At 44.4% G+C, this 22,811-nt stretch overlaps 1 protein-coding gene across 2 annotated transcripts in view; it reads right to left on the bottom strand.

Moving 5' to 3' along the window:
• dennd2b (DENN domain containing 2B) overlaps positions 1–22,811 on the bottom strand; it is a 46,337-nt gene that overhangs the window by 10,443 nt on the left and 13,083 nt on the right. For both annotated transcript variants that reach the window (XM_083693104.1, XM_083693103.1), the window contains exons 2-14: positions 20,335–20,433; positions 14,222–15,493; positions 12,122–12,267; positions 8,139–8,263; positions 7,526–7,723; positions 6,819–6,915; positions 6,585–6,629; positions 5,850–6,034; positions 5,022–5,131; positions 4,281–4,350; positions 2,918–2,995; positions 1,596–1,736; positions 1,148–1,296 (exon numbers count right to left, since the gene is read on the bottom strand). In XM_083693104.1, the coding sequence (XP_083549230.1) occupies positions 1,148–1,296; positions 1,596–1,736; positions 2,918–2,995; positions 4,281–4,350; positions 5,022–5,131; positions 5,850–6,034; positions 6,585–6,629; positions 6,819–6,915; positions 7,526–7,723; positions 8,139–8,263; positions 12,122–12,267; positions 14,222–15,493; positions 20,335–20,408 (2,690 nt within the window). In that variant the 5' untranslated portion in view covers positions 20,409–20,433. The remainder of the gene's footprint in view (positions 1–1,147; positions 1,297–1,595; positions 1,737–2,917; positions 2,996–4,280; positions 4,351–5,021; positions 5,132–5,849; positions 6,035–6,584; positions 6,630–6,818; positions 6,916–7,525; positions 7,724–8,138; positions 8,264–12,121; positions 12,268–14,221; positions 15,494–20,334; positions 20,434–22,811) is intronic.

Genomic DNA, 22,811 nt, shown 5'->3' with positions numbered 1-22,811 from the left:
CTGAGAAACCTTTTTAAAAAGAACAAAAACACCCCAACCCCTGCATGAATGTAAACATTAAAGGGAGATTTTACAAGAGCATGAGATAAAATCCCTCTCATATACAGGAGATGTTATTGTAATGTGGTTAGAGTAAGTGGATCGACTGCAGAAACAGGACAGTGGACATTAGCGATAACAGAGTAAGGATATTATTGCTAACATGCAGTGTAATCCTAGACATGACTTGATCTAAACCCTGCATGGCCACCATGTTTGACAAGGATGAAGCATTCAAGGAAATATTTGACCATTTATGGCATAAATAATGCAGAGTTAAGATCTATTAAAGTGTGATATCAGTACAGTACAATATAAGCAAGCCTGTAGTAAGGAACATGCATCTCTGTACTGGACTGAACGTACATCTCTGTACGGGGGCGACAGGTAGCCAAGAGTTTAGAGAGGCCAGCCTGCAATTGGTAGGTCGCTGGTTCGATCCCCACCCCAGGAGGGAGCCAGGTGTGAGCTGGTGACTGGAGGGTTGCTGGCATCATATCTAAGGTGCCTACCACTGCTGTTGTGCCCTTAAGCAAGGCTCTTAGCCCCTAACTGCTCCAGGGGTGCTGACTATGGCTGACCCTGTGCTCTGAGCTCTGATCTCCCTGGGGGTGTGCATGTGTGTTGTCTAAAAACTTAAAAAAAAAAAAAAAAAAAAATGTGTCAAGTGTGGCTTTCTAAACTACAGTATTTAAACAAACAATGCTTTATTTGCCATGCAATCAATCGTCAATCAATTGCTGACCCACAAATGAAAAGCAACTTAATATCGCACATAGCACAAATGAAACAGATACTAGGCTCCATATCATTCAAACATCTACAAGTTTCAACACCACAATGCCTCTACAGGATAAGATCCTTAATCAAGGTACCAGCTGCCAAGTAAAGGTGATTCATTTCCCTTTCCCCTCTGTAATCATCAGTAAAGTGACTAATAATAACAGTGATTTGGTGGGTGAGTTTATCAGCCACCAAGATGACCCTTCTCTCCAACAGCAAGGCTCCCCAGCCCTCAAAATGGTGCGTTTAGAAACTGACTGTAGTCCCCACCATCTGTACAAGGGCTTCTCAATCCTAACCTAAAATGGTAGCGGAGGAGTCTCACCTGAGTTTATCAGCCACAAAGATGACCCTTCTCTCCAGCAGCAAGGAGGCAAAGACCCGTACCACCTGTCGCACACTCAGGCAGCTGAAGAGACTGTCAAAGTCCACGTGCTCCAGTCTGGAGTCCATGGGCCGCCTCAGCTCGATGACCTGGGGGGAGCAGGGCACAGCAACCTGGGTTCACATCTGCTATACCAGCTCTCATACCAACTACACATTTTAGGTTGGTCGTGAACCTAGGTTAAGCCTAGTTCTTGACTAAAAAGCATCTTCAATGGAGATTTTCAGTTGAAAGTGTGATTTAGTCCAGGACTATGCTTAATCTGTACCCAGGAAACCGGTGGTGAATCTATATATTTCACCATTGAATACAAATTAGGAAATGTACTCAATAAACCTAATGGAGACAATGGTATAACATCCATCTTAAATGGTGATGCTGCTCTGACCTCATTTCCTGCTCCAGGCAGGAAGGTCTTGACTTTGATGGTCTTCCCTGGCGCTGGGAAGGGCGACTCCATCAGACTCCTCATGAAGGGGTAGACCAGGGCTGCAGAGACGCCCCTCCTCCTTTCCACCTCATCCAGGATCTGAACAGGACAAGGGGCTGAGAGTCAGGCTGACTGCATTGTTATACACAGTTTCACACAGTAACACTGTTCAGAACTGCTGTAAGAGAACTGATTCTGTATGGCCATCATGACCATAAAGCATGACTAAAGACTACGATCAATATGGCAAAAGTTGATGGAAACTTGCATGTTGGTTTAAAGTTCCTGAAACGAGGCTCCTTTTACACTTTTTGAGAAACGTTGTATGAAACGTTGTATTCCGTGGCTGTCCGATGTGTGGAAAACAGCCACCCAATATGCCTGTGTGTCTATTCTGTTGTGATGTTCGCCTAGCCTACTCCTGTCTGGAAAGTTCATTGGAGACACACTCACTCACACTCAAGGTCATATAACATCAGCTCCACTCCCCATACACCCCCACACACCGCCACACCCACACTTTCCCTGTGAAATCAAACACTCCTGTCCTCTCACATTTATTAGAAAAGCAGTTCAAACTCCTTCGTGGAAAACATTTCCTTTCTCACCTACACAGCTCTCCAGCCCTCAAAATGGTGCCTTTGAAACCGACTGTACCCTCCATCATCTGTACAACCCAGAATGCCTGTGTACACACCATCTACTGTTCTTTGCATCCTTTTGTCCACAAATGAAATGCATACTGTATCAATTTGAAATTGAACTCATTGCTACATCTTTTTACTCTCAACACAGTAATATACAGCTCCTGTCTACTCTAATGAATTCAATACATCTACTGTATTTTTTAATGGCCTCCCTCCATACATGCCTTATTTACTTCATCTACACAAGTAGATTTATGGAAGGAAGATAAGGCAGGAGAACTTAAACACAATGAGAACTCTGTTTCATGTTAACACAACTCAGACTGAAGTGAAGGAAACAATTACAGCGGAAAATCAGAGAGAGAAAAAAGATTAAAATAAGGTTTATGTTGAACAGGATGCCTTGGAGTGGAAATGCTGGCAGTCTGAGCAGAATGCCTGCTGGGATTTCTGGCTATAGCTGAGAGACAGGTCTTGTTTACTGTGACGGCTATGATAGGGTGTGTTTTGTGTGTGTGTGTGTGTGTGTGTGTGTGTGTGTGTGTGTGTGTGTGTGTGTGTGTGTGTGTGTGTGTATGTGTGTGTATGTGTATGTGTGCGTGTGCGTGTTTGTGTGTGTAATGATGAGCTCACCTTGGAGAACAAGTCGAAACAGCCCAGTCGGCTGATGACGCAATACACTTCAGGAAGCCGAGGCCCTTTCCCACTCGGCTGGAAGAGAAGCAGAAATAGTGTTCAGTCACTGGGAGAGATAGATCATCACGTCATTCATGGAACCTTCAATGTGAAACTGTCTTTCAAACAGTGCCGAAAACAAAACGACCGTGGTTAGGTTGACAGTGCTATGTCAGTCAGAACATTATTTAACGTTTTGTGCATTTGAAGCAGACCCACACACATTAAAAGTGTCTTGATTTGAATAAAGCTATGATGTATTTTTGCATCTTTGAGACAAAAGTACTAGGTCAATTAATGATAAGATCCTAGAGGTGGAAGTCTTTAATATGGTGAGAAGCTTCCATTGTAAACCAAACACAGGTGCAGTGTCTACATAGTTAATGATCACCTCTACCCTCCTCACTAAACAATCACATCACTGAAGCCAACCACACACGCACACAGACAGACACACATACAGACACACACACACACAAAATCCCATTCCAGTTGTCCATATTAGGTATGCAATTTTCTCCACAGTTTTTTCCAAATGGATGATTAAATCAAGCATGTGGAGCTTGCTTAAAGTCCTTAGGAATGCTCTGACTATGCCAGCTCCTGGCCTTCCACCAGAGAGGGAGCAGTTACCAGAGAGACAACTCACCTCACACTCCCAAACCATCAGGAGAGGTCTGATCAACAACTACAGTACTTAATGTTAGCACATACTGCTGAGCTCCAGTAACTAAAAATCCAGCAAGAACTGAGTTTTAAAATGTCCCTCTCTCGGTCTGCTAAACATATGCAAACATTTACTACTGACTAAGGTACAAATACAGTGGTAAAACACAGACAAAACCCTCAAACGCATATACACACTGCATTAACGTACACATACTTATGCTTTCCAATGACAAATTAAATCATCACATACACAAAATCATATACAGCCATAATTTTCTGACCTCAAGCCAAATGTGGGGATCAACATAAAACTTCAAAGTCTTACTGCAGGGCTAGTTCTACAATGACATGGTTAGACTTTTTCATGGTTTCTCTTTCGTCATTCTTCTCATGAGAAACTCTCATGAAACAGAGTGAGACCATTTTTACTACAGTATCTCATCGTGTGGAAGGGTAAAAACAACGATGTGTTGTTACATGCAGTCATTAAAATCTCATTTATTCACTTTCTCTCAAGCTCCCACCCAGGTTTGTGACACAGCATCTCCATAGTCCCACAGGAAAAACATACCAGTTGTTCAAATAAAAAGCTTTGTCAAAATAAACAGGGCTCAGTGGGGAGTCAGATAGAGACCAGCATAGGATGGCTTACCAGTAAACGCCTGCAGTACCCAAACCTTCTGCTGCCGTCCTCTCCAGTCAACATGAACGAGAAGGTCTCACTGTACCAAGAAAAACACACAGAAACACACACACACACACACACACACACACACACACACACACACACACACACACAGCCCCCATTACTCTCAAACCAGCATATACAGTAGATTTCAAAGTTTACTGAATAGCGATCAAAGCCAACACAGTGTTAGATCAAGTTCACACTGTAGGGATGAGTCTCTGTGGTAGAGAGATAAGACTTTATCAGAATCAGAATGGAAGTGTTTCCAGGTTTTTTATCAAGACAACCATCAGATGTCTTTTCCTAAGATTTCACAAGGCTCTGTTGATGTTTACACAATTTCTCATGTGGTAGTTATGGTTATTTGACAGTTTCAAGGTTGTTTTATCCAAAGCGACTTACTTTAGACAAATGTACTTGTTGTAAGTGAATCATCTATACATCAGACATCATAAGAAACAAATATATGCTAGGACCAGGGGCCATTGGCAGTCACAATGCTAGAAGAAGGAAGGATTATTATTATTTATTTACTTTTATTATTTATTATTTATTTTTATTATTGAACTGTACAGAGGGGTAGTGGGGGTGAAGAGGTCTTTCAGAGCTACTGTGTGGTGGAAAGATCTCTCCTGTGAACAGGAAGGGAACAGGGAGGGGTGGAAGTGGGGAAGGGGGTGTCAGAGGGTACTGTTCAGTACGTACCTGCTGTACTCAGACACGGGGCTCCAGTCCTTGGCGTCTGGGAAGCAGAACTGGGGGATGGCTTTGAGTCTCTGCTCTGCTTCCCTCATCTGCTTTGTGGGCCTCTCTAACTGTGGAGTGGAGAGGAGGACAGGAAACGCCTCAGTAAGGGACCAAGTCATCTTACATTCAACTGTCTTCATTTACAGGGTCCCCATAGACCTCCCCTACAGTAAGAACAAATGACCAGTGTAAGCATTCTCCCACACAGGGTCAGGGCCCCTTGCCGCTTATCACCACCAACCCCCCCCCCCCCCCCCCCCAAGGCCCCCCGACGTCATTGGGTCAGGCTTTTGTTTAGCAGGGACCTAACATACCACCATCTCCCAAGGGATGCTATCGCTGAATTGGTGACACCACTTACTGTCAATAAGCTCCCAAGACTCCTTGAGCCCATATACAGGGCCAAAGCCCTCCTGCTCCTCCTCCTCAATCTCAGAATCTAGACCTTGGACAATAATGTGCTACTAAATGTGATAAGATAACACAAGCGTATTTGACCCAGCAAATAAATATTGTTCTGTATGAAAACAATCCATTTTAGTTATATTTAAACATTCAACCATTGGCAAGGATCACTGACCTCCATATATCATAGTGTTCTGTTCTCAGCATGCATACTTCACTTCAGTAGGGCCTATGACAAATGGCTCACTTGGGAGTGTTATGTATAAGGACCCTCTCCTATCCTGTTTGAACCCACCCTGACATCAGAGGGACTTAGACATGACACAGCAGTGTGATCCATGGCCAGGAGGTCAGGATCCAGAGTGGGTTGTTTGTATTTACCTTGGGGAACTGGTAGGTCACTTCAGGGGAGTAGGAGTTCTTGGTGGGCTTCTTCTTGAGGGACACCACCACAAAGTACTCAAAAAGCTCCCTCTCCTGCCACTCGATCAGTTGCAGCTCCAACGTTCGGTAGCTGGGAGCGCGGCGCAACATGGACTGTAGCTTCAGCAACCTCTGGGTGTGGGCTGAGGAGAGGAGAGGAGAGGAGAGGAGAGGAGAGGAGAGGAGGGAGACCGTCTAGAGTTTACACCTAGAAATGATATGCGCACCTACTCACAGCAACACACAACACAAATGGTCAGGGAACCAAAATTTAGTTAACACACAGATTTAAGTCCTAGACTCACACGCTTAACACATCTCACAATTCAACAAACAGCTCACAGTATTATTAAATACCATAACCCTACACCCACAGACGCAATACAAACCGTAAAGTTATTCATGACTGTCATCACAGGTGGCTTGTGTTTAAAACAGAGCAAACAGCATAGAGCTCCATTAGTAAAAAGAAGACATTTGTATGGTCTAGCTAGCTTAGCTAATCCATTGATATCTCCACAATCACTTCCTGTTACATTTCTGTGGTCCCTTTGGTGACTTGATGGATGTTTCATTCCAAACACAGACAGGGGCATGTGTGAGTTGTTGTGAGACAAATACTGCTTTACAGAAACACAGAGCTATAGTGCAAGTGCAACGTGCCGCTTTCAATTGTGCACCGTGCCCTCTCACCTTTGAACCGGTCATCCGAGTCGCTCTCACTCTCGCTGTTGTCATCTGTAAATAGATCCGAGACAGAAATAAGGTTTGCCATGGGGTCAAAGGTTGATTCTACAAATGTATGTTTATGCCAGGACGAGGACAAGATTGGGACAACTATGTGGGTGGCTGAGGCACTAATATTTACTCACTAATCCAGTGAAGGGCTGGATGGAGAAAAGGAGAGAAGGAGGAGAGGAGCCCTACCTCTCAGAGATGCAGTCTCGATATTGGACAAGGAGAGCTTCTTCAGCCTCTTCTTCCCTCGTTTCGTAGAGTAAATGGAGTTGATTCTCTGTACCAGCTATAAACACAAAACAGAATACTCAATGTTTGCGTTATCCTAAGTAGAGGGGCTATTACATCCTCTGTGATCATGTGGTGAATCAGAGTTCTTGAAGGTTGAGAGGAAGATTAATGTTGAATCCTTTTCAGTGCTCTGCGTGTCCAGAACTAATGCTGGGACTCACAGTATGATACATGGCTTGCAAAACCGCTGAAACATAAGGGCTCCATTTCAGTATAATCCTTGAGGACTGGTACCGTGAGAGCCCAGATTAAAGGTGCAGTTGTGTGAACAGAGCTACTCTTGTTCCAGAACTTTCTTTTTCCTAAAGTGAGTATTCATGAGTCTTACAGAACTGCTCTCATTGTCGGAGTGGGGTACCCATAGAAATGTGAGAGTTTTTAGGAAGAGAGCAGGGCAAATGGGAACATGGAGAGCACTTTTACAGGGCCCGGGACCCAGGGCAGGGACCCAGCTCAGGACCTTGCCTACTCTGCCTTGTGTAGTTTTGTTGAAAATGTGTTGTTACTGTGTTGAGAACATACCACCTATTCATTGTTTAATAGTGTCTTATCAGACAATACAGGCATACAGTGCATGACAAAAAATCTATAATCAAATCATGTACCTTGGGGATCCTCCGGTGGTGGCGGGATGCCAGGGTGTCACTGGCGCTGCTCAGGCCATCCTCCAGCAGGCTGCAGGGCGAGGGCAGCAGCAGCATGTCATCATGGCTGTGGCGCTTAGAAAGGCGGGACGAGCGGTGAGACTTCCTGTCCACAGGCCCCGAGAGGCGCAGGGATTGGCTACTGGGCTTGGAGGGCAGCTGGGGAGGAGGAGGGGGAGAGAGAACCATACTCACTCAGGCACTGGGGATACTGAAGTACTGAATCCTGCATTTCTATTCATAACAGTATGCAACCTGATCCGATTATACAAGTTATTTTCCTTGCTGCATAGTCATCCAATTCTTGTTTTAACACTAGGAAACTCTAAATCATCTTTCCTACGGATGAGACAAGGCCATCCATATTAAAGCGAGAGAGCCAAATCTCCACATTTCCAGGCAGACACATTTGGTTGGAACACCACCACCACCACATCAAACAGATTGCTGTGCAATCTCCTTGTGAAACAACAGTTTGTGGAGGATCCTGTCCAGGTCTCAGTCCAGTCTGGGGGGATCATTCTACCACAGGAAAACGCATTAGCACTGCGTCCTCACAACAGATGTAGCCTACCTGAGGAGGTGAGTTGAGCTTCCTATCCTGGGAAGTCCACGTCCTGTTGCTCTCCGGTAGCAGACGGGACTTACGGCCCAGACTCCTCCGCTTCAGGTCCACGTCCTCGTATGGGTTCTCTTTCTCTGTGGGACGACATACAAAAGGCTAAAGGTTTAAAGGTTTCTTTCTTTTTGATTATTCAACAGAGTGAACTTTTAACATAACACAAGCTGTCTAGGACCATCTGTTACAGGGGAAGGGGTGTCTCTGTTAGAGAGGATGGGAGTTGGGGGTGGGGGGGGGCATGAGAGACAGAGGCTCCCCATGGTTTAGCTCAGACAGGATGAGTCATGCTGCATGGGGCAGGTTAGAGTTCACACTCAGCTGGCTGCTACAATGCCCAAATGGACTGTCTCCTTTCAAAACAGTTACTGTTGGCCTAGGGCCCCCTGACCGCGCAGAGCCTCCCGGACACTGGGCAGCTGGTGACTCATGGCCGGAGTATGCAGACTGTCGGCTGGGGAAGGGGGGGGAGGGGGGGGCATCCTCATCTCAGGTGTCACAGTGCTTCATTCTCACATCATTACAACAACACTTGACTGTAGCCATGTTACCACAGTGATGTTTTACACAAAAAGTTTTACACCGCTGCATTTTGGTGAGATGTACTGAGAACAGAGATGGAAAAAATCTGAATCCCACAGATCACAGTTTTCGCTGATGGCACTTGGATGAAGGCCAGCTTGTATAAAACCTTGTGAAACACCCCAGTCCAATGCCCATTCAAACATGTGCTCTGAGAGTAGCATTGTGGCTGGGTCTGAAAAGGTTGTGAGAAAATGGGGAACTGCACTGAAAACAGAGCCAGATGGTGTTGAAAAGCACAAGGGAAAAGAAATGTATATCACCTGTCAAAAGACACTACACTTTCTAAGTCTATGACTAGCTAGTCTCCCTCTACCAACGAACAATCCCAAGAATTTGAGGAACACCTTGACATTGAAGGCATGTGCTAAACAGGTACAGTAGGTGTTTCTTTCTAAGGGGTATTTAAGGTTCATTTACAACCTGTAAGTGAGGTAAAAACGGTGCTATCTAACCGGGATCTTCAGAAGTATTCTGCCATGGCATACAGTAGATGAGATTCCAGGCAGGGTGATTCTCTGTGTTATTAAAGCTGAGGAGGACAATGACAGGGCAGGACTGACCCCCCAGTGCTCTGGGACACATTCAATTGAAGCACAGTAATGACAGCCTGCTGGGGGAAATGATACGTCTCCCTAGTTGCTGATGCACTGGAGGGTACTAATCAACTGCTCTGGTTACACACACACGCACACAAGCACATACACGCACACACACACAGGGAGTGGGCACCAGGCACACCTATCCTGCACACACACACAGGCACGCACTTACGTACACACACACACACACAGACACACAGACACAGACACACACACACACGTGCATGAACACGTGTGTACGACGCACGCATGCACACACAAACACACACACACAAACATGCTGCGATTGTTCCTCTGTTTACACAATAGGCTCTCTAAGCAGGGCGAGACAGAGGACAAACTATCCACACAATGTCAGTATCACATTACCCTATAATATCTCTATGGACAGAATGTCCCTCGCTGCAGAGTAGCTACAGAGCAACACTCATTCATGTGGTAAACAGAATATGTTCATGGGGCAAAAATGGGCTGCAGTTCTGTATAAACATTTGGCAGTACCACAAACTCACCGGACAGAGAATGCTGGTGACCATATGGGCCAAATTATGCTGCGAGATGCACAGTATTTTTGGAATCTAAAGCGTTGAACACTCATGCCTCACAAAATACAAAAACCTTGGCCTACATTATACTGTATTCTTAACCGTAACTGAAACATCATGTGTTTAGATGTATCCAACTTTGTGAAACTGATGATCACATAGAGAAGGAACATCCTTATTCCAGTCAGAAGATTCCCATGAGTGTTGGAGCAGAGAGGATATGGCTAAGACCATCTTACCTCATCACCCCCACCACTGCTGACATAATGCTGTGAGACTCAGTAAAGCTTAGGGGTTAATCACACAGATCACACTGTTGAGTCACTGTTCCACTTGTCTGTAGGAGCTGAGTCATCAGACAGGAAACCTATTACCCAGAGGCACTATATGACTTGACAATACTGTACATCAAGCCTGCCATAACCATCTCTACCTTCATACCATTATGAATCAAGCAGCTGTACGTCATCAGTGCATAGGTGGCAGATAACTTATCTATTCAAAGTTGTCAACAGTTATCAATGATAGAAATTGACTATTGAGGTAATAGGGTCATTCAGCATGTCTTGTTTATCCATACACAACATCCCTCTAGTACTCTCAGACAGCCATGATCATTCCACATGCTGTAGTTCATGAAGCTTTGTGAAGGACTGTTTGAGTCCAAATTGTCTGGGCTACACGATGAAATATGAGCAGCCGGGGACTAGAAACATGGCTTATCTCCCACTGCTGCGGCTGCTGCCTCTAAAATGGAACATCTGACCTGTAAACCGCTGCTTAGCGGTAGTGGAAACCACCATTCCGTGCCGCGATCAGAGCCAGCTATTTCAAACTGGGGCCCAATCACTGGGGACAGCTCCCAGTACACAGAGGCAATGTTATTTCTCTGGAACTAATCAGCATTTGCAAAAATGCTCGAACCACATTGCCGATCCCACACTGGAGGTGTTGGCTGAACAATGGAGGCTTTGTTGGGGTACACATGAAAGTCACCCAGGGTAAGTCCCCCTGTGGGTATGAATTCATGCTCTGCCTGGAACCATTGGTCATCCTCAGTGAGTGTGAATAAAACGCCACTGAAGACAGTCACAGAGTCAGCCATAAGTAGAGGAAATACAGCACATAATATATTTTTTTCATTTGCCCCACAAAAAGTCAGTCCCCATTCACTTTATCAGGGTGGCCATTTTAATGGGTCTCTCATCCAAGCCGCATCAGCAGGACTGAGATTTATTGTGGAGGGGCCAGACATACAGTATATTGCTGCCCATGAAGCACATCAGGAGGACTGGTGTGTTCACTGGGCTACAGGCCCCAGGTCATTTCCTAGTGGAAAGGAATTTGGCTCTTTAAAATGTCCACTCTGTGACTGAGTTGATTCTGTTAATAAAGAGGCATTGTGCATGTCACTGAAATCAGAGGTAAAAAGCTGTGTTGGAGGACAGGTACTTTCCCAATCTTATAAAAGCAATTGTATGTTAGGGTGTAGAACACTTGATTTATATGAAATTAGCTTTAGTGCTAGGTCTGGGATTTAGCAGAGGCATGTCAACTTGACATTTTCCTAAACTGCTACAACCACAATGAAATCATTTGATTTAATCCAGAAAACGGCAGAATGCCATTCTTTGTCTCCAGGAATGGCATAATGATGAAATGATGAAGAGTGAGTGAATTAGATTTGTTCTTGACATGACCATACAGGGCTGAAAAAGCATAAGCAGGAATATGATATATATAGATCTAGTGTTGATCTTTAAAAGCCCTCTGAGTATTTCAGTCAGCTAATTGGATTGTTCCCATAGAAAGGGGATGCAATACAAATGTAAACCATGACTGCCACATTCCTTTTCACCAGGGGAAGGCCAGCATTATATAAGCCATCTGTTGTTGCTGGCTCACTCATAACCATTGTCCAGAAACACGCAGCATATGAAAAAATACTTGTTTTCAGTCTATAACAATGAGTAGTTGATTCCACCATATTTTAGAATAAAGACAACCCAGAGTCAGACCTCCTCTCCTAAAATCTACCATATTTGTGAAAGGGTTTTGGAATTAATGTTTTCATCAAGAGCCACTAATAGAGTATGTCTTTTACAAACTGCAGGTATTCTGCAGCCAAACAAATACCTTGGCATTCATTGAATTCTACTGGGTGACTGAGTGGCCTAGGTCAGACAGAGGGCACATGCATGCTGCTTACCCACTATGTCCTCATAGGCATTTTCCTCTAAAGTGCTTTTGGAGCTAGGCCGGCTGCGAGGCTCCTTGGCGGCCGTGCCGTTCTCTGTGGGTGAGGACGGGTGCAAGGAGGGCAGGCTGGCAGCATCCTCTGACTCACATGATTCCCTAGAATGAAAACACAGAGCATACAAAGAGAGAGAGAGAGAGAGAAAACAGAAAGAGGGAGCGAGGGGACCCAGAGATGGGAGGTATAGACAAAGAGAAACAAGAACAGAGGAGAGAGGGTATTTAATCAAGCACGGTTGTATGTTGAGACGAGACAGTGGAGATCTGCAGTCCAGAGGGTCTGGCTCACTCCTGACATCCTCTACTGGTTGATTACAATCAACAAGGACCACCTGAGCAGATGAAAGCCACTTTGAATGTTCCAAGGAGCACCAAATATGCCTCAACAGCCGTCTCTAAGGCTGCCAATTTAACAGAGACTCAGAGGAAGAGGGGGAGAAAAGGCCGGGACCACTGGTTTAGACCAAAATTAATCTAATTATGCTGACAGCAACATGTGCTCCAAACAGAAACTCATTTCCAGTTTATCCAGTATACCACCAACCAAAACAAATATTCTTATGGAGCCTGTTAAGTGTACAGTATACGTACAGTATGCATGCTGGTAACAGCATCAGAGCATGTATGTGTCTGGACACTCTGGAGAGGGGGAGTTGCCTTAGCTACATTAATGCAGTGAGATGACGCCTGCTCCATTGATGGCTCATGGCTTTTAAACTTGGTCTGAAATTGCCTGGGCCACAGGAATTTTAAACACTGGCTCTGAGTCAGGGACATTAAAGGATCTCCTCCTCCTCCTCACTCATCATGAGGATCTGGCAAGGCCCTGCCCTCAGTCATCAGGCTAAACAAGTTGTGTTCTGAAGACAATTTGAAAGGGGATGAGGAATGAGGGGCCATAAACAATATCAAGTGTTCCAGAATGTCCCAAGAGGCTAATAGCAGCACAGCTTTCTAGCAGCATAATGAAGAGGGATATCATCTCACTGGTTCCTTCAAGACATCCACTGGCATACCTGACTACAAAATACAAACAATGTACAATATACACTAGATAATGGACATAATATGAAAATAATACTGTTTTGTTTTGCCGTACTGTGAGGGTTACTTGGACCATGTTGAAAAGACTAAGCTTACCCTTGGACTTCAAGGATGGAACATACTTTATCACGGCCTTGGACACAGGAACAGTTGGGCTCAAGCTAAAATATCTATTGGTGTTTTATATCAAACATTACTTTGAGTACATTGTGATTTACTGTTTATTGATTCTCCTGGGCCCCCGTCTTGTTATTAAATTATCTTATGCTTCGATAAAAGATTCTCAAATGTATCTAAGATGCTGTGTACTGTTTTCATTCATTTTGTTTAATAAAAACCTGGCATTCTTAGAAAATAGAACTGAAAGAGGGGCTGAAGCTCACATTAACATATTCCATTTCAATGGCAACATTCATGACAAATCAAATTAGAAAAGCCAGAATAACAAAAAGCTATAAGCTATATCAATTTAACAAAGTGATACTCCTCATACATTGCCAAAAATACTATCATCTAATATAGGAAAACACTGAGGCCTTGAGAAAATTAACAACAGATTCAATGTTGATCTCTGCTTATTATCAAACACTTAACAGAGGCAGACATGGTGGAACCAAATGTGTTTCCAACCTCTCTGTGAAGCCCATCTACTGTCTATGACAATATAGCTAGACACAAAAGCGAATAATTCAATACACTACTACAATACCAACAAAGCCTGTGATCCTTCTCCCAAACTAAATTCTTAGGACATGTTAGCAACATTTCAATATCCAAGAAAAATCAATGATCTGACGTCCATGTGGAACTCAGAATGGAACTAAACAAATTCATTGCCTCTGTTTTTGTCTGATTCTAAGCAGCATGACCCGGGGGAGAAGATACACATGTTTTTAGAGAAAACACACAGACAGACACAAACAGCTCCCTACACTGTGACTGACACATGCCATAAACAAAGTTTGAACTCTGAGAGGCATTTAAACTCTGAGAAGGCACAGTTTCTTACCTTTTTGGGGAGCTTCCGTCCGTCTTCTCTTTCCGCGTCATGCTGGGTGCGGGGATAGAGGGCAGGGGTGGGGGCGACTCAGAGGCACTGCTAGGAGGTAGTCCGTTAGTTGGCGATGTGCCCTTGTGGTTGCGGTTGGCGTCATACTCAAAGGTGCGTTTGGGCTTTGGCAGGGGGTTGACAGGGGTGCCACCCGGGGTCTGTGGACAGGAAGGCTCTGGGCTGTCGGACCGGGCTGAGCTCACGCTGAACCTCTGCCTGAGTTTGGACAGCTTATCAGATGCCGCCCGTGGTGCGTCTGGTTCTGTAGCCACAGAGCAGATACTGCTGCGCTTGCTGGTGCAGGCGCTGTCTAAGTCCTCAATCCCTCCTATAGTGAAAGATTTTTGCCTCGTCTTGTCCAGCGCATAGCAGTTGCTAAGATACTGCGGTGGGGCCGGGCTGGGGCTCTCCTTCAGCACCTGCTCAATCTTTTGTATGCGGTTGAGGACGGCCGACGTCTCCTTCCGACCAGACAGGGAACGTAGAAATATTCCAGAAGAGTCGGTCTTCCCCGACCTCTTCTGGAAACGGCCTAGGCCATCCTTGTCCGAGGCTGCCTCTTCTTCCTCCGTCTCTGGGTAGGAGCACTCGGAGAAGGCCGTACTCATCCTCCGGATCCCCTTGAAGTCAAAGGTCTTCTCACTGCAGGGTGAGGAGAGGAGGCTGGGGCAGCCCTCACTGCCCCCCACGCGCTCACCTGCAGGCCTCTTCTCCAGACACAGGCTCATCCTAGGCAGAGCCACCCTCCTGCACTCCCATTCTGAGATCTTCTTACGGATGGCGGCAGAGGGAGCGCCTGACACGGGCCGGCTGAGAGAAAGGGTGCGCTTGTGGCTGTGGTTAGAGGAGGGTCCTAGTGAGAGGGTGCTCCAGCTCAGTGGCCCAGCACTCAGTCCATCCCCCCCAGGGAGCTCCTCCTGTTTCTGGGTTTCCTTCCTCTCCTGGCCCTCTGGACCCCCTTGGGCTGTGCCTGAGGGCTTGTAGATGGAGAGCTTGTTGTCCAGGCAGCCGTTACTCTTGGACTTGACAAGTCGGCTCTGGGAGTCGGCGGCGAGGGAGGCGCCGCTGCGCAGGCTGGCGGTCTTGCTGCTCCAGCTGCCGCACCCGAGGAGCCTGCCGTCAGTTTTGACGTACCTGCTGTGCTGCCCACAGTCCTCGCTGTCGCTGAGGGGAGGGTGGCACCGCCCCTGGGAGGCAGAGAGAATGGGAGGCGGGGACGCAGACTGGCACCTGGAACAAAAAAGAGGTGATCGGTCAGAAACCTTACTTCACCATTCCTGATAGCATTCCTGTATGTCTTCCCAAAAAGCCAAAAAATAAAACAATCATTCAGCCCATTAAACAGCTTGAAAGAGGCAAGTGTTCAGAGCTGCCACGAATTCCTCTCAACCCTGCTGACTGCACATTGAGAGAAACTAGGCGTGGAATACCAGTAGTTACCTCAGGTGTGTTAGCTTGCCAGGGGATGATTAATCATTGTAAAGCTTACAGGGCAACAGAGGGAAAAAAACAGAGAAGAAAGAAAAAGTAAGGAAAAACCTTAAAAGCTTGAATTTATTTCTAAGATAATAGGCAACATGAAAAGTTTGACCACTCATGTAAAATAACCAATGGAAAGTACCCAGTAATTTGACATAACTTTGGCAGTATGGGATCCCATTCAAAGCCAAAGCAAATATAGATCTTCAGTAAAAATGCATGTGTGGATTTTTCCACATAATTAAAATGATTTGGGTAGAATTTATGTAGACCCCACACACAAAGCCATGGGAACCCACCACACACAGAGAGAGAGAGAGAGAGAGGGAGAGAGATGAAACCGTCCTACCTTCAGTTAGTCCTCTGAAGTTTGCGTGTGTTCTCTACAGTGTGTGTTCTACAGCCCCTGGCTTAATACAGACTGTCCTATTGTTCACCTCACTGCTGAGGCTGGGCCATGTGGATCCAACACCCGGCTGACCTCACCTGGGCTTCCACTAGACTAAAGACAGCCTCACTCATCTCTGACTCTGCACACTAACACAATTTCAGGAACTGTGTGTCTCCTCTTGGCTCCTGAACGCTTGCGAAACCATGGGATCTGATGTCACGGTGATGGTTAGAATAACAAGTGTTGGGGAGCTGGGAAGAGGCTTGGCTTGGGCTGTGATCTGGGCTGTGATCCGAGGTGCAGGTTGGGACAGATCTCTTCACACCTCCTAGCCCTAACTTTCACACAACGGTTAAGGTAGGGTGGGGCAATGAGATATACACAGCACCTGGGAACCTCTAAGGCCTATACCCAGGAGCTCTACACACACCATGTCAGAGTCTCATCCCACTAGTCTTACTCAAATACAGCACCTCCAGGCAACTGCTCATGAAGACAGCCTCTGTCAGGGTTTGGTGGATGTGATCTGTATAACTTGTAAGGGAGTGAGTCTCTGTCCCACACCCTGTCCCACCAGCCTGTGAGATGTTCTTCTGTCATTGATCAGGGATTAATACCAGAAAATGTCTGCCGTAAAAACCTAGTTGTGAGACTCTGTCTGACTCACAATGTCGTTATACTGAGTGTCCTAATAACCTGCCTCCTTCTCAAACACTCTAAATGGTACACTTAAATGCTAAACAAGCAGTAGGGGGATGACCAAGCCTATAGTTAAAGCCTGCTTGCAAAGCAGGATAAGTTTTGCCATTATATTGACAGTGAAAAGGAGTGGAGGGAGCAGTAGATAGATACAGCTATGTATTAACTGAAGCACACCCTTGATTCAGGCATTATGCAGATTGATAGTGAGTAGATTAAGAGTAGACAAAATAATGAAACAGGAGAGTTGCTGAACAAAAAGAGCAAAGGACCAATACAGTTCACCAGTGGATGATATATGTAAGTAACCCTACCATCAATCAACAGAGCTTAGTAACAAGGCCATAGAGAAGTGTGAGAGCACTACAACTGTTCTCTGAAGAACTATAGGATGTAGTGGAGGGTTTTTTCTCCTGTTTGGAGAAATTGCCTTGTTTCTCATAATGAGGTAGAGGGGAGTGAAACTGGTCCCACATGCCTGGTTTGACACTGAAATCCCTCCAGGTTATTAATCAGGCATCACACTCATTAAGCCTCATTCACTGGCTGGGTGTAGTAATGACTGAGTGTCCTGGATGGAAATGTTTGTACATCATCATATTGCAGCACACTGCCAGGTCACTTTCCAGTTGACTGTGGTAAAAGTCCAAAGTTTTATAAAAATCCAATTAACCTGTGTCTAAAACGGAAACATATGCAACATGGCTTACTAGATAGGCAAAGCACCAAAATGTGATTAAAATTAACTAAATATTAGGGCTGTCGATCGATTAAAAAACAACAACTAATTAATCGCACAATTTGCGATTAAAAAATCTGGGTTTTTTTCTTCTTAAGACTGAAGCTTATAATAATGGATATTTAAATGTAGAATTACGGAGAATCAACACAAAGGAAGTATATTTAAATTCAAATACTATTGTTTAATAAAATATTTTTAACTTTGGACACAGATTATCTCCTGTGAACTACAGATATCAAAATTGACTGTCAGTTTGAAAGGCATATTTCTTATATAAATATATTTCTTATATTATATTTTTAACGCGTTAAATATTTCGAATTAACGCGTTCATTTTGACAGCACTACTGAATACATCATGCCCATGTTCTCTCAATTGAACCTGACTGATCTTTTCTGTAACCAAACATGTTGAGTTTTGCCTTGCCATTCATCATCATCATAATATAAGAATACAGTATGTTTTAAACTCCATTTGATGGAGTTGTGCTCAACAATAACTCTCTGTTCACTAGGAATTCTTAATCCCACTGGAGAGTTATTGAGTGAGGAAAAGGCTCATTAATCAAACTTGAACCAACATTATTGCTCAAATGTACATAATAAATTCTGTCAGGTTCTTGTTTGACATACATACAGTCATAACACACTGTCATCGTCAAAACCCCCCAGTGAATAACTCACTATAATATCACTGCTTCATCTATTTCAAATAACAACATACCATGTGCAGTTCATCAATTCAAATACCCTCTATAAACCAATCAGACCATTATACCCAAATTTAAATTCAATCAGCTATAGAATAATAGAGCATGTTTAAAAATATTCTCTTCGGCCTGCTTTGGCCAAGATGACTCCACAAGTCATAAAAAAAGCCTGTTTGACTGGAGTATGAAGCCCCTGCAAGTTCCTATTCACACACAAAAGGAAAACATCAAGTGTAGCATTCTCCAGTAGAGCTGTGTTGGGTCTGGGGGTCTGTGGGGGTGTTGTGGTGGTCAGGACTGGGCCAGTAAAAACAAGCCTAGCTCTGGCACTGGACAGCTTCAGCTGTGCCGGCCACACATGTACTGAGCTGGGTGCCAGTGACAGCCTGGCCTCTGGCTCCTGGTTGACTCCTGGCGGCTCTTATAGGGCACATCAACCACAGGCCACTTCCTGTTTATGGACTTACCAATACAGGAGGGGTTCCAGTAACCCAGATGAATAGATAGTAATTAGCCTCACCTCCACGACACACTCTCTTCCACTCATAAACATGTTTTATTTCATTTCCTTTGACCTCTTTTTATAGATTCATATCCAGCTTTCCAGTAACATCATTTATTTTCACAACGATTATCTTTTCTATTAAAAGAAGTGCCCATCAAAGCCCTCTCCAGCCCTCCCAAATCTTATGAGAAATTGTCTTCTCAGCATTCTTCTCTGCCAAGGAATGATAGTGATTTACTGACATAATCTTTTTTTCAAATTCCCATTTAGGGGAGCTAGACTTGTTGAAGGGTTGGGGGCAAGCATATAACAGTCGCTTCTCTCATCATGCATAAATTACAGTTTCCTCTCTTAAATCTGTCATTTCTGATCAGTAGAAATGATAGCAACATTTTGAACTGTGTAGTCGAGTGATGTTGGCCGTAACAGCAAGGCAGTGATCATGTTTCTCCTAGAGAACCGTGTTTATCTGCGGATTTGGACTGAGACCATTAGATGAGCAACAGAATAGAATTGATAGATTCAAACAGTACTCAGAAATGACGCAGTGAAACAAATCTCACCCCGAGGATTGCTCAGTGAAACCTGAGTGCATTCTCAGACTCAGCAGGAGAGCTATCTAACCATCTCAGGAGAGATGGTGAAGTAAGAGGAAAACAACGACTCAGCACAAAATTATTTTCTCTCGAATAAATATGCGTCAGCGCTGGTCATGTTGAAACTTCTCACAGGCTCTGAGGTGTTCTCACACTGGGCCAGCGTACCAGCCAGCAGTACAGCTAGCTTCCAACTGGCAGCCATTCTCATGATCCAACCTAAACACAACACAGCCACTGTGGGGTTATACTACATGTAGCACTTATTAGACTAACATCCTGATACACTATACATCAACACCAAGAGAGCTTGTAACCATGAGAGTCAAATCTAGGCCTTCCATGCCAATTGCTGTCAGTTCACTTCTGTACATCTGAAATCTCCATTCAGCCTAGTTTCCAGACTGGAAGGAGATTCAGTGGACACAGCAGTGTATGTAGTTATAGTGTTGAGTAGGATGACAGATTACAGAAACAGTAACGGAGCATCCATGGCCAGTACTCTGTTTGTTTCTCTGCTCCAACAGGAGGATGTCAGCTCTCAACATGTTCACTCAAACAAGCCTCAGCTCAGAGGACACACAGTTTATAGTTGAATGAGGCCCTATCCCAGGATAGAGGACGGCATAGAGATACTCTTATATCACTGCTTTACTGTGACTTGAGAGATTTGTGTTGAGATGAAATATAACACAGTAATAACCAGCTGTGGGTTGATCAGTCACCGAGTGACAAGTGTATTTTCCTTATGCCTGCTGTATGCAATCAACACGACAGTGCAATCCAATGACATGCTGCATCAGTCATCAGACCTTTCCACCCTGACGTAAAAGTCCCATCTGAGGCAATAACAGAGATGAGCCAATATGTGATGATGACTACTGACATCATAGTGCCATGTTGACAGCCATTCCCTCCCTCCCTCATGCAGACAGAGGCTGTCACTGACCTGTCGGGGATGTCCCGGGGTATTTTACCCCCTCCTGCACGGGGCGCAGCCTTGGAACTCTTGTTGGCAGTCATTGTCACCCTCGGACCGCCTGCTCACCTGATGGACAGACGGAATGAAACACCATGAAACACATCATCTAATAATACAATATACAGATGTTGTACACATCACAAGATATGTGTCTCTTTCTGGGTTTTGTAATGCTAAACACTTACTCTGACACTTGATAACTACATACTGAAACCTCTGCAATTGCTTAAGTAGAGAGTGTGCTTTTGCATGAGTGTTTACTAATCACAACAATTCATAGTGTAATGTTAATAAAATGAACTTATAGGAAATGTAGTCCTTGGAAAAGAAGCGTGACCCAAAACACTCACACATGAACAAGGATTTGAGACCAGGAGAAGAGTAAGTGGGTCAATCTGCTCTGTGCATATTTGTTCAAAACCATGACAAATATGGAGCTTAATCCCCACCATGGGAGTGATATATCAGATATACAGATCAGATATCAGATGTATGACTTCATTGGATTCCAAAGTGTGAGTAAACACAGTATAGGCTACAACTGCGACATGGCCCTTCTCGTAGAGCAGTCTGAGCTCTATGCTCTGTTCCACCACCAAGCTACTCTTTTACAGATGAATGGAAATACACTACTCATGAGGTCACTGCTGTGAACAGAGACGGGCCCAATGTCTGACAACAGAAGAGAAAATCCTTCGGTTACCACAGAAACCGCAGAAATATTTCTGAATTACTTAGGCCAGTTGGACAGGAATCCGTTTAAAAGAAATATTGAATCTCGGTCCATTGTTACTCTATTAATATAAGAGAGCACAAAACTTTAAAACATATTACAGAGCAGGGGTATCTAGATTGTAATTACGTTGCACCCTTAAAATCATCTTTCAGAATAAAGCGTGCAAGTATTTGCAAACAGAGACTGGAGGCAACTACAGAGAGGAGACACTCAATCCACTTCTGATGGGAATGTGTGTGTCATGTTTGTATGAATCTCTGTTTGAGTAGGACAGCCAAGATGAACAGACTTAAGTTGCTCTCTTGGGTCATTAAATGGTGATTGCTTTTTCCCATGAACGTGTTCACCTAGAGGAGCAGAAAAAAAAGCCCTGTGTTTTTATAGCAGATATTAGTTTTATAAGAGGCGTAGGAGAGTTGTGGTTCGTGTGCTGAAGACTCTCAGGACTCAGGCTAAACACTGAGAGAGCCATGTTTTCATACACTGCCTAACAGCCAAATGGGCCATTACACTCCTCTGATCAACATTAAATTTAATCAGAGGGTAATGACCTGCATACTTCTCTGCATGATAATGTACTTCATATGATTTTTATCATAATTATTTTCCCACTAGATCTTTAACACCGATTTACGTATTATCTTCCATTAGCATCCAGATTCCTTTTGGGCCACACTTCATTTGGATAGTGCACTTTCAACAAACTATCAATTGCAACTCTACTGATATATACTAACTTGCTAGGGTTAAGGTTAGGCTTAGTGGATAGTTAGTTTAACAGTTGTTAAAATCTAGTTAAACATCTCTCAACAATCTATAGGGGGACTCTCCAAATGATGGTGTTACCCAGTTTTGTTGACCTCTTCTTCTGTGCCTTTCAGTGCCATGGGCAAACATCAGCAGAAACACCCTGCCATTCTACCTCATCATCAACACTTCCTGGATGCTCAGGCCCATGTTAGACTCCTGCACTTCACTGTGTTCTCCATTCAAACCAAAGGCCATTCTCATCTAAGCCCCCAAAAGTGTGAGAAAAAATAAATACAGCCTCACTCAGCACTGAAAACCAGTCGTGAGTCCACTCCGCTCCAAACACTCTCCCTTGTTCAATTCAAAGAGCCTGTTGTTGTTTAGATGGAGGTCAATATGAGATCAGAGGTGGTTGATGGGAGGCTGCTTGGCCGAGCTTCTCTCAGAAGCCTCTTGTTTACAGGAAGTTATTGTATGAAAAAGCCAGCCGACTAGTGTTGGAACTGAGAGCCCTATCGAGACAGATGAGGAGAGACGCAGCATTCCTGCTGTCAGCTATTTCCTGTTTCACTGGACTGCCAGGACAAGGGCATACGTCTTAATTTTGATCTCACACAGGGAATAGCCTATCCTGACAGCTCCCAACAACTGCACTTGTTTTGATTCAATCTGATCCTTTTGCAAGACAGGGAAAGGTCTTCAAAATGTGACCCTGCTAGCACAGAGATGCTAATGTTACACTAAAACACACAGTGCCACAGGTTCCATATTAATTTCTATGAATACAGCCACAAGGACCCAAAGGCATACTTGGAGTGGCACTTACTAAATGTCACCCATCTCCAGAAAAAGGCATGTAAGAAAAGTAGAACATGAAAGTGCATGAAATATTTGATGCAATTTGGGCGGGATATCAGATGTCTGAAAATATTGCTATTTCTTTTAAATACCTGCTCGA

The sequence above is a fragment of the Argentina silus genome (genome assembly GCF_951799395.1).
Source record: "Argentina silus genome assembly, chromosome: 2".
In the NCBI taxonomy this organism is placed as follows: Eukaryota; Metazoa; Chordata; class Actinopteri; order Argentiniformes; family Argentinidae; genus Argentina; species Argentina silus.
The sequence above is the reverse complement of the archived record's forward strand: the minus strand, read 5'-3'. Positions and strand labels throughout refer to the sequence as shown.